General features: G+C 42.2%; 1 protein-coding gene across 1 annotated transcript in view; it reads left to right on the forward strand.

Moving 5' to 3' along the window:
- Positions 1-14241, forward strand: part of LOC142249616 (carbonic anhydrase 15-like) — a 41652-nt gene extending 27411 nt beyond the window's left edge. The window contains exons 7-8 of the mRNA XM_075321350.1: positions 467-630; positions 9078-14241. Coding sequence (XP_075177465.1) covers positions 467-630; positions 9078-9284 — 371 coding nt within the window. The 3' untranslated portion in view covers positions 9285-14241. The remainder of the gene's footprint in view (positions 1-466; positions 631-9077) is intronic.
- The last annotated feature ends 2430 nt before the right edge of the window (positions 14242-16671 follow it).

Genomic DNA, 16671 nt, shown 5'->3' on the forward strand with positions numbered 1-16671 from the left:
AATGCAAAAAGAATTGACATGCTGCATCTTTGTAGTCACCACAAAGACATAGCCAAAAAAACCTGCAACGTACGCACAGCAAAATAAAATCTCATACATTGGGCTGGGGAAGGAAATGCATGCAGTTTTGGGACCAAAACTGCACCCGAAAAATGCGGAGAAACGTGGAAAAAAAGCAGTGTGCGCATAAAGCCTTAAATGACTTTATTTTTACCTTTCACCTCTTGCGTTACCCCTATTTCCTTATAGCTTGTTACAATGTGTTACTCTGTAAAGTCTGTTTGTACAAGTACCCTCTGAATTGTAAAGTGCTGCGGAATATGTTGCCGCTATATAAATAAATGTTGTAATTACTATTATAGTGCATAAATTAATTATTTTAAAATAGAAGTGAAAAACTTTGTTCTTTTTATTTTTGGTTTTGTAATGTGATGTCAATTTCATCAGATTGTCCATGTATTTCCAGGAGACTTTACTGAGATGCCAACGTTTGCACTGGAAAACCTCCTCCCCCCCAAGAATACGTTGTCCCAGTATTATCGATATCAAGGCTCTCTCACGACTCCTGACTGCTCCGAGGCCGTGATTTGGACAGTTTTTGAGCTTCCCGTTTCTATAAGTCACACACAGGTAAAAGGAAAGAGAAAGTTCTACAGCATCGTATAAATAGGAAAAATGAATTAGCTGCTAATATCATCATGATCAGTATGCATTAGATCATTTAGCCCAATTCATCAAAACGTTTACTACAGAATTCTTACTACAGAATTTTGAAAGACTCCATTTACCATGTCAACCTGGCAGCATGATTTGTCAGATCATCATGAGTATAGCAATTCCAGACTTTAGTTGTCAAAAAAACTCAGAAATTTATAAACAAGAAAATATATACTGTAGTTTTGGGTCACTACTTCCTGAGACCCATAATTATTTTTTTGACAGTGGAGAGCTTGTTTTTTGTATTGTGAGGTTACATTTCTATTGATACAATTTTGATGTGTGTATGAGATTTTATTGCTTTTTAATACAATTTTTTTGTGGGAAATGCAGTGAACCCCCCCAAAAAAGCCATTCTTAGTTCCATAATTCGTTTTCTTTTTGGCATTAAACGTATACTTAAAATTGATAGATTGGACTTTTACAGCTACAGCAATACCTAATTGTTTATTTTTTAATTTGATATTTCCTTATTTGTTAAATGGAAGAATAGGTGTTATTTAAAAAAAATATAAAAGTTTATATTTTTTATATTTTTAAATGACAGTGACATGCAAATGGTCAAACAGCTGCGGTCAGAGCTAGCTTCAGCTCGTGCTGCTTTATGCAGATGCTGGCCATGTAATACAGCCAGCATTTTCCAGGTATAGTGCGGGCTCAATTGCTGAGCCTGCTCCATACACTCGCCGCAACCTGATTATGTAATGTTATGTGATCTGGCTGTTAAGCGGTTAATTTGTAAATCGCATGAATTTTGTCTAGGGAGGAAAGGATTGTAGTACGTCAAAATAGCCGCTATTTTTTTACAGAATTATCCCAGAATGTTAATAGGACAGGTGCCTGTGAGCATGTGCAGTAAGAAGCACCTCCCCCTTCTTTCGTGTAGAAAATAATCCTTTAGATACCAGGGGTGCTGAGGTAAGAAGAGGCTGCTCACATTACTGTCCACCATCTTCTTGATCTAATACTGAGTATATCAGGGATATTGAGGTAGAAGAGACTGTTCACACTGCTGTTCACTCTGTCTATCTGATCTAATACTGGAGATACCTTGAATACTGAGGTAAGAAGAGGCTGCTCACACTGCTTTCTACCACGTCTATCTAATCCAATACTGGAGATACTGTGGAGCCCCGCATTACCTTCAGGTTGTCTCAGGGTCTCCACGTGTTGGGAATTTTCTGGCCACAGGTAGGTCCGGTTGACTTCAATGGGAATCGTGACGCCACTCTCGGTAATTGCGGTCAGGGGGTAACCGCCACTACAGTTTAGGGAGTGCCTGGGGCTGATGGTAAATGCAGTCAGTTGTTGTGGCCTCCCAAGAGTGAGGCTGGCCCCAGTGTAAGTGTGTAGTACCACAGGTCGCAGAAGAACTCACACATAAGCAGCAATGTCTTTCAGGGTTTTAACTCAATTTCAGGTGGCAGGGGTGAGTTAACCCGGGCGATGCTATGATGAACCAGGTATCCCTTCGGCTGATGTAGGGGTGACTGCTGACTCGCCTTTCTAGCCCTACTTGTTTTGAGGTGACCCCAACTTGGAGTACTGCAGGGATCACCCAGGGAAGTCGCAACTGCCGTTCTTCCCTTTCTGCCCCGTTTGCTGTCAGCGTGGACCAAGGTAAAGATGGCTCCAAGCTCAATCCTCCTTATAGGCCCCCTCGTTGCTGCTGATACTGCGGACTCTGTGTAGGTTGGTGAGGCGCATAAAGTGCCCTCACCAGCAGGTTTGGCAGGCCAAGTAGATGGGTTCCTTCTCTGGGGATCTGTTTCCCCATGCGGGCTTGGACTACCGGTAGTCCCCTTAGTCAGCCACCTCTTGCTACTGCCCTAGGTGGATTTCAGGTGGCACCACTGGGAAGCCTCTCTCCCCCGCCAGCAGCCACTAACTGGTGCAGTGTCTGAGCGTGTCCTGAGCTTCTCCACACCTCAGACGCGGCTCCTCCACTCCTACTTCTCTGGCTGCCTCTGCACAACTCCTCCTCTCCAGTCCCACACCCACCACTAGCTGGGATGCGAGGGCTATGCCCCCTCCCTGGGTCTGCCCAGGGGTCCCCTCTAAGCTGTGTGTGTGTTTCCTGGTTACCAGTGTCTGTGTGTCCACACCCTAGTCAGCCTCTGGGATTACCTGTGTTGTACTGACCCAGACGTGGGTGCAATACTCAGTGGCGCCTGACCAGGTCAGGGGTGCCACATTCCCCCTTAGTTACTAACAGCACGTCCTCGGGCTGTAAAGACAAAACATTTAAAGTGCAAACATGCAAAACATTTAAAACAGTATAAAACATCATAAAAACACACCAGGTACCATTTTCACCACCCTCCACCCACAAGTCCTTAACCCACCCAAAACAATCTGATCTTCTTCTCCTGGGGTTGGTGGTTAGGGGTAAGCCTCCCTTGTCGAGCCGCGTCTTCTGCCACTTCTGGCAGGATGTAGAGGTGGCGTTCACGGTCAGGGTCACTTCTTTGTGGTGGAGAGCCAGGCCCCATAAACGGGCATGCTCCCTGGTCACAGGCGAGCCAGGCACTATAAACAGGCGTGCTCTGGTGGTGGTACCTCTTGAGGTAACTATCATACACTGCGAGAGTTTGTGGCTATAGCCAGTTCATAGCCTATGGTCCTTTAGAAGTACACAAACCAGGTGCTTTGCTGAATTCACAAGATAGCGAATAAAAAAAAAAATAAATCCACATTTTGGCAAATATGGATTTTTGTAAAATTCAAGTAGAATTCAACTCCACTATAATTTATTTGCGCATCTCTAGTACTGAAGTAAAAAGAAGCTACTCACACTATTGTCCACCCCATGCTTATGATGTAAAACTGCAGATACCAGAGAAACTAAGGTAAGAAAGGTTGCTCACACTGCTGTCTACACTCTTGATGAATACTAAGTGGCCACTTTGACCTTGAGATAATTTGACGGTATATGATATAGTTTTTTCCAGGTCACAGCATTGGATCTTCCACCTGCTCACAAGCCCATGTCATTTTTATATTCTAGGACAAGCCTTTTGTTAGTATAACTTTATGGTGGCCATTTTCCTTTTTTATATTGTACTAGCTATAGTACCCGGCGTTGCCCTGGATAGTAACTCTTTCTGTTTCTCTTCCAGTCTCTATCTGTCTCCCTCCTTGTCTATCTCTCTCTATATTTCTTTGCCTGTCTCTTTCCCACTCTCTCTATCTCTTTGTCTGTCTGTCTGTCTCTTTCCCTGTCTGTCTCAATCTCTTTCCCTGTATGTTTATCTCTTTCCCTATCTGTCTCTCTCTTTTTCCCTGTCTGTCTGTCTCCTTTCCTGTCTGTCTCTGTCTGTCTCTTTTCCTGTCTGTCTCTTTATCTGTGTTTGTCTCTTTGTCTGTGTCTATCTGTATCTGTCTGTTTTTTTGTCTGTCTCTTTGTCTGTCTGTCTCTTTCCCTGTCTGTCTTTTTTCCTGTCTGTCTGTCTCTTTCCCTGTCTCTTTGTCTGTGTCTATCTGTGTCTGTCTGTCTCTGTCTGTCTCTGTCTCTTTTCCTTGCTGCTTTATGACATGCCAAGATTCCATTCAAGGGCGTAGCTACGCATTCTTCGGAAGTTTTGGCTGCACTGTGGCTCCCAGCTCCATTGATTTTAATGGAAACAGGTTTTTTGGCAAATAACTGTAAAGCGCGGGGTTAAAATTTCCCCTCAAAACTAAATTAAAAAAAATCATTTTCTGCTTATTAGCGATGTTGTTCGTCATTCCTGCGGCACCACACATCACTGTGTGTGACACCGCAGGAGCGACGAACATCTCCTTACCTGCCTCCACCGGCAATGCGGAAGGAAGGACGTGGGCGGGATGTTACGTCCCGCTCATCTCCGCCCCTATTGGACGCCTGACATGTGAAGTCGCTGTGACGCCGCACGAAACCCCCCCTTAGAAAGGAGGCGGTTCGCCGGCCAGAGCGACGTCACTAGGCAGGTAAGTGCGTGTGACGGGGTTAAGCGAAGTTGTGCGGCACGGGCAGCGATTTGCCCATGTCGCACAACCGACGATGGCGGGTACGATCGCTTGCGATCTCGCTAGCGAGATCGCAGTGTGTAAAGCCCGCTTAAGTCTATGACGTTCCTTGAATCAAATGGAGTGTCTGTGCAAAATTTTGTGATTGTACATGTGACAGTGCGAACTCCTTTAGCGGACATACACACACACACACACACACACACAAACACTTAGCTTTATGTATTAGATTGATTTTCTCTCTAGTCAAACTGAGTGTAATTTGTAAACTAAAGATCTTCCTGTCTTCCCTTCCCTGTCCCAGGGTTGTTATTTGGTTTCCATATTACCCTACTGCTCTGTTTCCAAACCAGTGGCTCAGAGTCTCTTTGACCACAAATTGTTTACAATACTTCCACTGGAGATCAAAATTAGGGAACAATGTATGATCACTTGATTTTTTCAGAAATAATGTAATGTAATCTACATTGATCAATATTTGAAGATTATTTTGTAAGGGGTACACCATGCCACTAGAACAGTGTTTTACAAAAGATCCAAAATTTATCAATATTAAACCTTCATTTTGCCCAAAATGTTTTCTAACAGTAAGGGGTACTTTGCATGCTGCGACATCACTACTGCGATCTCGTCGGGGTCAAATCGAAAGTGACGCACATCCGGCGCCGGTAATGACGTTGCAACGTGTAAAGCCTAGATGCGCCGATAAACGATCGCAAAAGCGTCATAAATCGGTGATCTGTGTAGTGTCGGTCATTTTCATAATGTCGCACCAATAGGAGATACGATGTTGTTCCTTGTTCCTGCGGCAGCACACATCGCTGTGTGTGAAGCCGCAGGAGCGAGGAACATCTCCTTACCTGCCTCCACCAGCTATGCGGAAGGGAGAAGGTGGGCGGGATGTTTACGTCCCGCTCATCTCCACCCCTCCACTTCTATTGACCGCCTGCTGTGTGATGTCGCTGTGACGCCGCACGACCCGCCCCCGTAGGAAGGAGGCGGGTCGCCGGCCAGAGCGACGTCGCAGGGCAGGTAAGTGCGTGTGAAGCTGCTGTAGCGATAATGTTCGCTACGGCAGCTATCAGAAGATATCGCATGTGCGACGGGGACGGGTACTATCGCGCTCGGCATCGCAAGCATCGGCTAGCGATGTCGCAGCGTGCAAAGTACCCCTAACAATAGTCATCAATCAGTAGGAAGTGTACAGGCCTTTGCTTTGAATGACTTCAGCACATCTGCGGTCACAGGACATCAATATTCAATAGTCTTTCACACTGCTGTGGTGTGATTTTGATCCACTCTTCTTCCAGTCTCTTCCACAGTTCTTTGACTGTTGTTGGTTTCTTGGCCATAACTTTGTCACCAAGGATTTTCCAGATGCTTTCGATTCGGTTTAGATCAGGACTCTGGGCTGGCCATTTTTTTGTTTCAATGTTTTCTGTTTCAAGGAACTGCTTTACCCACTTTGCTGTGTGACAGGGGGTCCTGCATCAAAATTACTGGCTGATTGAGTGATGAACAGAAGTAAGGAACCCCGTGTTGTTGAAGAAGGTTCTGATACACACTTGCATTCACTCTGCCATGTAGCTGTATGAGAGGTCCAACTCCTGCTGCAGAAAACATTCCCCAAACCACGACACTTCCTCCACCACATTGAACTAACTTCTTAACAGACTTTGGGTTCAGTCTTTCCCCAGTTTGTTGACGAACATAATGTTTCCCATCAGCCCCAAATAAATTAAACATGCTTTTATCACTAAAATGAATTGTGGACCACTTCTTTGTCCACAAAACATGCTCCTCACCAATGGTTAGTCTAGCCTTTTGATTCTTTCTACTAATGAGAAGTTTGGTTACTGCAGAGTGGGCTTTCAGTCCAAATGCTTTTAAACATTGTGACACTGTATGACAAGACAGATCCTTACCCTGTTCCGTGCTCAACTGGCGAGTAACTGCAGCTGCAATGTTGAAATAATTAACCATGGAGATTCTCTATATTATCCTGTCCTCTCATGCATTTGTCTTTTGAGGGCGACCAGCCTACTTGGGGGACTTGAAAGAGTTTGTGATGTTGTAAAGATGCAATATTCTTGAAATCACAGACTTGGAATGACCAACTTCTCTTGCTATGGCTGATAGGGTCACCCCTTTGGCCTTCATCTGGAGAACCTGCTGCCGGAAGGTCTCAGTCACTTTGGAATGGCACACCATTTTTGCAAAGTCAGTGCAAACTGGAAAGTTAGGCTGCCACTTAAAGAGGGTTTGTCAGATAATTAAGAAAATTAGTACCAGTTGCCAGATTAACACCAATAACTTGCAGGTATCTGAAAGCGTTCTCTAATTTTGATCAGTGTTCTTTTTCATTCATCTCATTTAAATGTTTATTATGTGCTTTTGAATAAATTCAATTTATGAAATAAGCTTAAAATACTGCTAGTTTACTCATGTTAGGATATAATCACATAGGACTACACAATGACCTTAACATTTAGGAAATTGTGTGTTGTTCTCTATTTTTAACTGTACTTTTGAGTCAGAATTAGGAAGTGGGAAATCATAATTACAGTCTGTGACATTCAAGTGTGCCTCTCTGGCTTAATGAAGGACTGTATATCTGGATTCCATGCCACATAATTAGTGATGTGCAGTCTGGCTCTTTTTGGCCATTTGGATCACTTGGCTCCGCTCACCCAAAAGAGCCAACTCTTTTAAATCCTAAATGTATCCCTATTAAATGTGTTCACACCAGGTAAACACATTTAAGATCAAATTAATGCAGTTGAAAAACTGCTCATCCACTGAGTACAAGTGCATTTCAATAAATTAGAATATCATCACAAAGTTAATTTATTTTATTAATTCAATACAAAAAGGGAAACACATATATTATATAGAGTCATTACAAAGAGAGTGATGTATTTCAAGTGTTTTTTCTTTTAATGTTGATGATTACAGCCAATGAAAACCCAAGTCATTATCTCAGAAAATTTAAATATTATATAAGACCAATTGAAAAAATATTTTAAACTCAGAAATGTTGGCCTACTGAAAAGTCTGTACAGTAAATGCACTCAATACTTGGTCGGGGCTCCATTTGCATGAGTTACTGCATCAATATGGCGTGGCATGGAGGCGATCAGCCTGTGGCACTACTGAGGTGTTATGGAAGCCCAGGTTGCTTTGATATTATGTATTGTTGGGTGTAGTGTCTCTCATTTTCCTTTTGACAATACCACATAGATTCTCCCTGGGGTTTAGGTCAGGCGAGTTTGCTGGCCTATCAAGCACAGTGATATTGTGGTTATTAAACCAGGTATTGGTATTTTTTCCAGTGTGGACAGGTGCCAAGCCTTGCTGGAAAATGACATTTCTAGCTCCAAAAAGTGTGTCAGCAGGGGGAAGCATGAAATGCTCTAAAATTTCCTGGTAAACGGCTACGTTGACTTTGGTCTTGATGAAACACATAGGACCTCCAACTACAGATGATATGGCTCCCCAAACCATCATTATTTGTGGAAACTTCATACTAGACCTCAAGCAGCTTGGATTGTGTCTTCTCCACTCTTCCTCCAGACTCTGGAATCTGGATTTCCAAATTAAAGCAGAATTTACTTTAATCTGAAAACAACACTTTGGACCACTGAGCAATAGTCCAGTTATTTTTCTCCTTGGCCCAGGTAAGACGCTTCTGGCGTTGTCTATTGGTCATAAGTGGCTTGACACAAGGAATGTGACAGTTGTAGTCCATGTCCTGGATGCATCTGTGTGTGGTGGCTCTTGAAGCCCTGACTCCAGCAGCAGTCCACTCCTTTTGAATCTCCACCAAAGTTTTGAATGGCTTTTTCTTAACAATCCTTTTGAGAGTGCGGTGATCCAAGTTGCTTGTGCAGCTTTTTCTACCACACTTTTTCCTTCCACTCAATTTTCCATTAATATGCTTGGATACAGCACTCTGTGATTAGGCAGCTTCTTTAGCAATGACCTATTGTGGCTTACCCTCCTTGTGGAGTGTGTCAATGGCTGCCTTGTGAACGTCTGTAAAGTCAGCAGTCTTCCCCATGATTGTGTAGCCTACTGAACCAGACTAAGGGACTATTTTAAATGCTTAGGAAGCCTTTGCAGGTGTTTTGTGGTAATTATTCTAATTTTCTGAGATAATGACTTTTGGGTTTTTATTGGCTGTAAGCCATAATCAACAACATGTGATTTCGGCAACCAAATATGGTTATTTTAACCCCAGTGAGAGCTATTCAGAGAATTCTAGTGGCTCTCACTGATGTGCTGCTTCCCAGCAGGGAGCCGTCTCATTGTCTCAGATTGGTTGTGAGCGGCCCATCACTACACATAATGATTCTTCTTTATTGTGTTTACAGCATCGATTCCTGACAGACACAGCCTATTTCTCTGCCCTTGGAGAAGCACGTCAAAAAATTACAGAAAATTTCCGACCACCTCAGCCACTTAAGGGTCGCAAAGTATTTGCTTCTAAAGATGCCATTGTCAGTTCTTCAGCTGCACTCCAGGTCTCAGTATTAACCCTGACTCTGTGTTGCACAACTTCCAAGATATTTCACGACTAGGATTTGCTATCTTAACAGCTATTATTTGCTGAAATTTAACAATTTGACTGAATGTATTGAAAAATGAAGGGAGGGTAGAATCCATGACATATAAATAAAGGGTCTACATGGAAGTGCTCACATATTGCTGAATAAATTGAATAAACTATGGAACTGTTAGGCCACGTGCACATGTTGAGTATTTGGGGAGTTTTTTACCTCAGTATTTGTAGCCAAAACAGGAGTGAAACAATCAGAGGGAAAATATAATAGAAACACTGCACCACTTCTGTATTATTTACGCACTCCTGGTTTAGGCTTCCATATACTAAAGTAAAAAAAAACCAGCAAATATTCAAATTGTGCACGTGGCCTTATACCACCAAGTGAACCAGCTACCAATTGTCATCAGAATTAAGAAATAAATGTCTGCATTTATAAAGTGCTAATGTGGCGCCCCTGAGGCTTCAGTCGCCACAGGATACTGCACCTTTCTTAAGGTGCAGTATTCATCTCGGGTTATGAGGGGGTTAATCACCGGTGTTTCCACATTTCACCTCACACACAGCTTAGGTACCTTCTCACTGGGGACTGGACTAGGGTAGGCTGGGGGGTGGCTATCATGAGGCATGGGACTTTCTTGGTCACTAGGAAAACCACCTGGGGGGCGGTCACCACTTGGGGTAGAAGTAGGAGCAACCCTTACACAAACTGCAGTCAAGTCGGGACTTCAGTTCTGGCAGCACGACACCACTTTCTTCCTTCTTTTTCTTCACAAAGCCTGAGGCTTGGAGCTGGAAGCTTGGCCCGGGTTCCTCACTTTTGGAGTGGCATCCCTTGGGAAAGGACACTTTCAAATACTGGTGACTACCTCTAACTTATCCAGGATCGGCTGGAGCCCATCATGGCAGAGACCATACCCCCGGGCAACCAAAGGACAGCGAGTAAAGACCTGGAACCACAACTGCCGTGTCCGTCCTTCATTGCCGTCGCCATCACCCTGCGCTTTGGTGCCAACGGCAACTATTACAACCATCTGCCTCCCTGGAGTCTAGCTTCACCTGCGTGAAGTTGAACTACCCTAGCTGCGACACCATCCACCCCAGAAGACTGCGACCGCAGCGGCGGCTAATCCCTGGCCGCATACCGCAGGTGGCGTCACAAGACAACTACAACTACCAACCTCCTTAACCTCCATCATCCCATCATCATCATCTCTATCTCCCCTTTTTGTGTACACCTCGGGGCCACGAAACCGGGCAAGGGCCACCCATGACATCCCAGACCCGACATCACCAGCCCGGTGATGAGTATTCAACCCCCTGCCCCGTGAGTGCTACACTAGCTATCAAAGATAACTCATGTGCTTATTCCTTTCATAATCTAAATCAGTGTTTCTCTAATAGCGGCACACAATTGTTATTACTAAGGTTCAGCTCAAGAGTGAAAGTTTTTCCAGAAATGAACATATGCTGCACAAAAACAAATCAAAGGATTTTTTACATGCGATTTTTTTGGGTTTGATTTTTTACTTACATGTGTTTTATAATGGTTTTGATGCTACGGTTTTTAAACAAAAACTGTGTCAAAAGCACAATAAAAATGCATGAAAACAAACACTAAAATACATGTAAAAAAATGCCACAAGTAATCTAATTTACATACTACCGTAAGGGCAGAAATGGTGCAGAAATTCTGAAACATCAAAAACTCACCAAAAGCTCATCATGGGAACGTACTAGGGTCCATAGTCTGTTCAAATAAAAATCAGATAATACACTAACATTTCACATTGAAGTGTGAATGTAGACTTGATCCCACTAATTAGGAAAAAAGGAAGATTCATGATTCCATCATATATATATATATATATATATATATATATATATATATATATATGTGTGTGTGTACGGTGTATATATATATATATATATATATATATATATATATATATATAAAAATACATACACACACAGGGCCTTGAAAAAGTATTCATTTCCCGTGAACTATTCCACACTAAAGTGTCGAGTATTTGTGAAGTGTAAAGGAAATTACAAATGTTTTTTTTTTAAATATTTGAATAAAAATGTACATTACAATTTATAGATTAATATTTTTAAAATATTTAAAAAAAAATAGAAATCTGTAAATTGTACTATTCAGACCTTCCCTCCTCTATGCTTTGTCGGACCACCTTTGTTGCAAGTACTGCAACAAGTCTTTTGGGGTATGTCTCTACCAGCTCTGCACATCTAGAGGGTTACATGAATCCCAAAGACACATTTAAGTTTGTGAAATTACTTTTTTTTTTCAAATCATCGCTATGTGCGCACTAGAAAATGACTTTTTCTTAAGGAAAAAACGGACCCTGTGAAAGAATCCCGCACCTGCGGTAAAAAACTGCACCAAAACCGCAACGAAATCCGCATGTGGTTTTGCCGTGTTTTGTTGCAATTTTGGGGCGGAATTTCTGTGGTTTTGCTGCAGGTTGGTCCCTGCGTTTTTTTTACCAGTTAATAATGACAAAACCGCAGGGACCTGCAGAAAAGAAGTGACATGCACATTAATTCCACAGCGGAAGTTCCGCGGGTAAATCCGCAGGGACAAAAAAAACGCAGTGTGCGCACAGCTTTTTTTAATCCCCATAGATTTTGCTGGCGAAGGACTGCAGAAATGTTATAAACATTTTCTGCAGCATTTCTGCAGCAAAATCCGCAGCAATTCCGCGGTAAATCCACAAAGTGTGCACATGGCCTAAAGGTTCATGGGATAAGAATATTTTTTAAAGGCATTGTATATATTTATTTACTTTTTTCTTTTTATATATCCATCCAAGCATTCAAACAGATGCCAATTGCTTCAGGAACAGCCTGATTACAGGGCCATTTTTTATACATATTTATTCGAGTTGAGCGAATTCCTAACTATTCGTACTCTCTATACTCATAACGAGTACTGTCTAATACTCGTGTATTCATTCCTAATAGCGTGTGCAATGCAAGTCAATGGTGAAAAAGTCGCAATGTAACGAGTAACCTGAAGTGAGTATTATAAAAGTGTTTTTTGTGTTCTACACAGCGGCCTGGGCTATTACGGTATACACAGTAGGCTGGGGCCACACGGGGACTACTGCGATCCCCTTGCATGACACTCGGCTCACACTGGCAGTACAGCAGAGCCGAGTGTCATGCGTGTGTCCTTGCAACTGAGGTCCGTTAGTGCGAGCAGACCTCATCTGCGGGGGACGGGCCGACACTCAGGAGGGGAGGGAGGGATTTCTCTCCCTCTCTCCTGAGTAGCCGGCTATTGCCATTCTCGCACTGCACTGGCAGTATACCGGTGTACCGCGAGTGCAGTGTGATTTTTCTCTCGCCCCATTCACTTGAATGGGTGCGAGAGAAAGAGTCTTGCATTACAATCGCAGCATGCTGCGATTGTTTTCTCAGTCCGATTAGGGCTGAGAAAATAATCGCTCATGTGCGCTGACACACAGGCTAGAATTGGTCCGAGGGGAATGCGATGTTTTATCGCACTCCACTCGCACTGTTTTTCTCGCCGTGTGGCTTAGGCCGTATTCTGGAATACTGTATATAAGAGCTCGCTGGTGGTGGCCGCAGCTTATAGTCAAATCTGATGACAGGTTCCCTTTAAGGCCAGAATCAAACTTGCTAGTGCCTTGCGTGTAACTCGCGCGAGTCTCTCATGGTAGAACCCGGCATGGCCGCACACTATGCATACAGGAGCGTCTGAGCTGCATAGAGATACATGCAACCGACCCACTCCTGTCAGGGGAGTGTTTGGCCAAGCTGGGTTTTACCATGAGAGACTTACACGCTAGGCACTTGCAAGTGTGATTCTGGCCTAATATGTGCTCTGTGGATAATGCTACATAGTGTGTATGTTGTGATGAGATGTATTCATGACAACAACTGCCCTTTGGTGGTGAATTCATCTGTGGTAAATGTCAGTGTGTTGTATATTTGGAAGCCCTCAAAATAGACTGAGCACAATTTTTATGCAATTTGTATTTTTGATTTTTCATTTTATTATTGAACAACTACAGTTCTGTCAATCAATGCAACAAAATAAACCTGCAAGCTAAATATTTAAGAAGGTAAAGTGTGGTTTTGTCTTTCTTAGGAGAATATCTATGTGTGCATAATTATTTGGCAACTATTAGGTTCAGAATTATTACACAACTAATAAATGAAAAACAAATTTTCCTACCTCAATTGTTTATTTTCATTTTCTAGAGTCAGAGTAATAATCAAACAAATTAAAATGTACACCAAGTCAGAGCGTTAGTTCAAACAACATGGAAAATTTCCTGCAAACTAGAACTAATGGTGTGAATCTTCCACTTTTTTGAGGGTGGAGTTAGAGGGGGATTGAACGCTCAGGACAAAAAGGCATTTGTAATCATACATGACATAGCCATGATAGCTAAAAGATGCATCCTAAGGCACTGGATGCAGGAGGAGGCCCCAGCCACAGGGGAAGTCATCAGTGAACTGCACAACCTTTTGAGGCTGGAGAAATTAGAAGCAGAAAGGGACAAGGATAATTTGACAACCAAGTATTTTAGGAGGTGGAAAGCTTTTATAGAAGTTCATTACAAACAGGTGGACATAAACCATTTAGTGGCACCCTTCAGACATACGGAGTGGTACCTCCTAAATGAAATCCAGGATAGTCTGGGAAAGTTGAGGACTAACTAGCAGGGACCCAGGTGAGGGACAAAGGCGAGACAACATGACGTCATCAAGACATGACATTGGCACTAGAACTATTAGAGAATGGCACAGGGGTTCAGGGGTTTGTTTCATTTATGTTATGTTTGGATTTTCTAACTCTGATTCATTATTTGTCAATGCAATCTGAAGCGAGATTGGAGATAGAGAGGGGATTCTACTACCCCTTCCAATGATACTTATCGACAGCTGAAATCTTGTCTTTTGTAAATCATACTACTTTTGATACGATATTGAAATAAGTTTGTAAAATCAATAAAAATTGTTTTGGAAAAAAAAATGTACAAAATATATTTCTGACATTTAAAAAAATTATAAAAACTTATAATTAATCAGTGAGCAATATAGCTACCTTGATTGAAGGAGCCAAGAAAAGGAACACCGGGCACTAACCAGTTCACTGACCGATTTCCGAGCAATTTCACTTTTCCGCTCAAAATCCGGTGCAGCTCACTCCGGCATAGTTACAGCTCTTCTCCGGACACTGGTGCTCCTTCCAAGCAAAAGTCCCATTCAAGAGGCAAAAGAAGAGGAGGGCACTTACCGGGCTGCCGTATACAAAAGTCCATTTATTTCAGCATCAGGTCTCCCAATTGTCTTGGGAGTCGGCTCCTTGATGGAGCCCCTCTTGAAATACTTGGATTGGTTATTGCACCGATATTCCATCTTTTGTACAGGATACGGGTGACTTTATTAAATTCAAAAAGGAGCCAGCACGATTTCTATAGTGTATTTGTTGATAAATTAGAGATTTTTGGCAAAACATTGCAATATTTTGAGCCACCCCGCCAACGTCACGGCAAATCCCATGGGGCAGTCCTACACTAAATATTATATTTTGTTTGGGGTGCCTATGGCCTCACACATCAAATGCAGAACTGCTTGAGGCAGCACTTACCTGGTGCTTTTCATTCCCGTACCTGTGACTGAGTCACAGCTGTGGGCGGGAAAGGCCCAGGCAAGTGCTGGTAAGATTAAAAAGCCTGTGGACAGGGCCGGTGGCTGTGTGTGAACAGTCACCAATAGCTAATAGCTTTTGCCGTGACATTGGCGGGGTGGCTCAAAATATTGCAATTTTTGCCAAAAATCTCTAATTTATCAACAAATACAGTATAGAAATCGTGCTGGCTCCTTCTTTTTGACTTTATTAAATACTTGGAGAATTTTCAAAGGAAACCTGGTTGTCACTGGGCATCGCTCGATATAGAGAGCCTATACACCAGGATACCGCAAGATCTGGGAGTAGAGATGGTAGTAGATATGATGAACAAATTGGGGGAAACAAAAATGATCATCGATTTTGTACAAAATGCCCTGACTTTCATTTTAACGCATAACGCGTTTAAATTTGGAAATACATGGTATAGGCAACGAAGTGGAGTGGCCATGGGTACTGCGGTTGCTTGTACCTTGGCAGGTGTAGAAAATGAGCTAGTGTACAGTATCGACAACCCATTTATCAAACATATCACATTGTTTCTGCTTTATGTGGACGATGTCCTGCTTATTTGGGATGGGTCAAAAAATGATTTTGAGGCGTTTGTCAACTATCTGAACACAACCAACCGGTTCAATATGTATTTTACTTCTGAATTCAATGCAGAAGCCATAGAGTTTCTAGATGTCAAATTATCAGTAAAAGATAACGTAATTATGTGGGAGTTACATAGAAAATCTACGGCAGTCAATAAGTTGCTCTATTTTGAGAGCACACACCCCTGGCATATAAAAAAACTCTATCCTTTATAGTCAATTCACACGGCTATATAGAACCACCAATGACCCAAATAGGTTACAAGATTAGTAGTGGATTTAAAACATCGGTTTAAAGAACGGGGGGTATCCTGAAAAAAATATAGAGCAGGCACATGAAAAAGCTCTAATGAATTTTTCCAAAAGAAATTTGCATAGGAAAAATAATCATAAAATGGGGAGTTTTAATAAATTTGTGTTGTGTTTTAAATATGGTCCACTGGAAAACACTATTTGGTCAATTATTAATAGAAATTGGCATCTAATAGAGAAAGATGGAGATCTAACTGAATTGGCAAAACATAGACCAATAGTGGCCTTTGAAAGGTTCAAAAATTTGAGTGATGTTCTGGTTAAAAAAAGATATGTGCCACCTACTACCTGGCTGCATAATTATAGCCCAAAAGTGAATTACAAGTGTGGCAGCTGTTCATTTTGCAGGTTTCACTTCACAGGTATATCTTTGAAAATAGGAAACAACTGATCACTTGTAAAACCAAAATGGTGGTATATGTCATTTTTTGCCCGTGTGGGCCGCTCTTTGTCAGATTCAGCCGCTCTTTGTCAGATTTAAAGAGCACCACAAATCTATAGAGACAGGTATTGGAGCAACTAAAATGATTTCACATTTTAGAGACAAACATGGAGCCAACAAAGATATATTAAAATTTGCTGGTTTAGAGCAGGTGGAGCCCAGAGCAGAAGGAGGAGATCTCCATAAAATATTGCTACAAAAAGAAACTCAATATATAATAAAGTATAATGCACTGGGCCCCCTAGGGTTAAATGAAAAAAAAATGATCTTACAGTGTTGTAAGATTAAAAAAGCCGGAGATTTCTTGCTTTTGTTATATGTCTTTCTTATAATCGTTACAGTCTGATGTTGTTTCTTGATGTTTTTAATG

The sequence above is a fragment of the Anomaloglossus baeobatrachus genome, chromosome 1, assembly GCF_048569485.1.
Source record: "Anomaloglossus baeobatrachus isolate aAnoBae1 chromosome 1, aAnoBae1.hap1, whole genome shotgun sequence".
Classification (NCBI taxonomy): Eukaryota; Metazoa; Chordata; class Amphibia; order Anura; family Aromobatidae; genus Anomaloglossus; species Anomaloglossus baeobatrachus.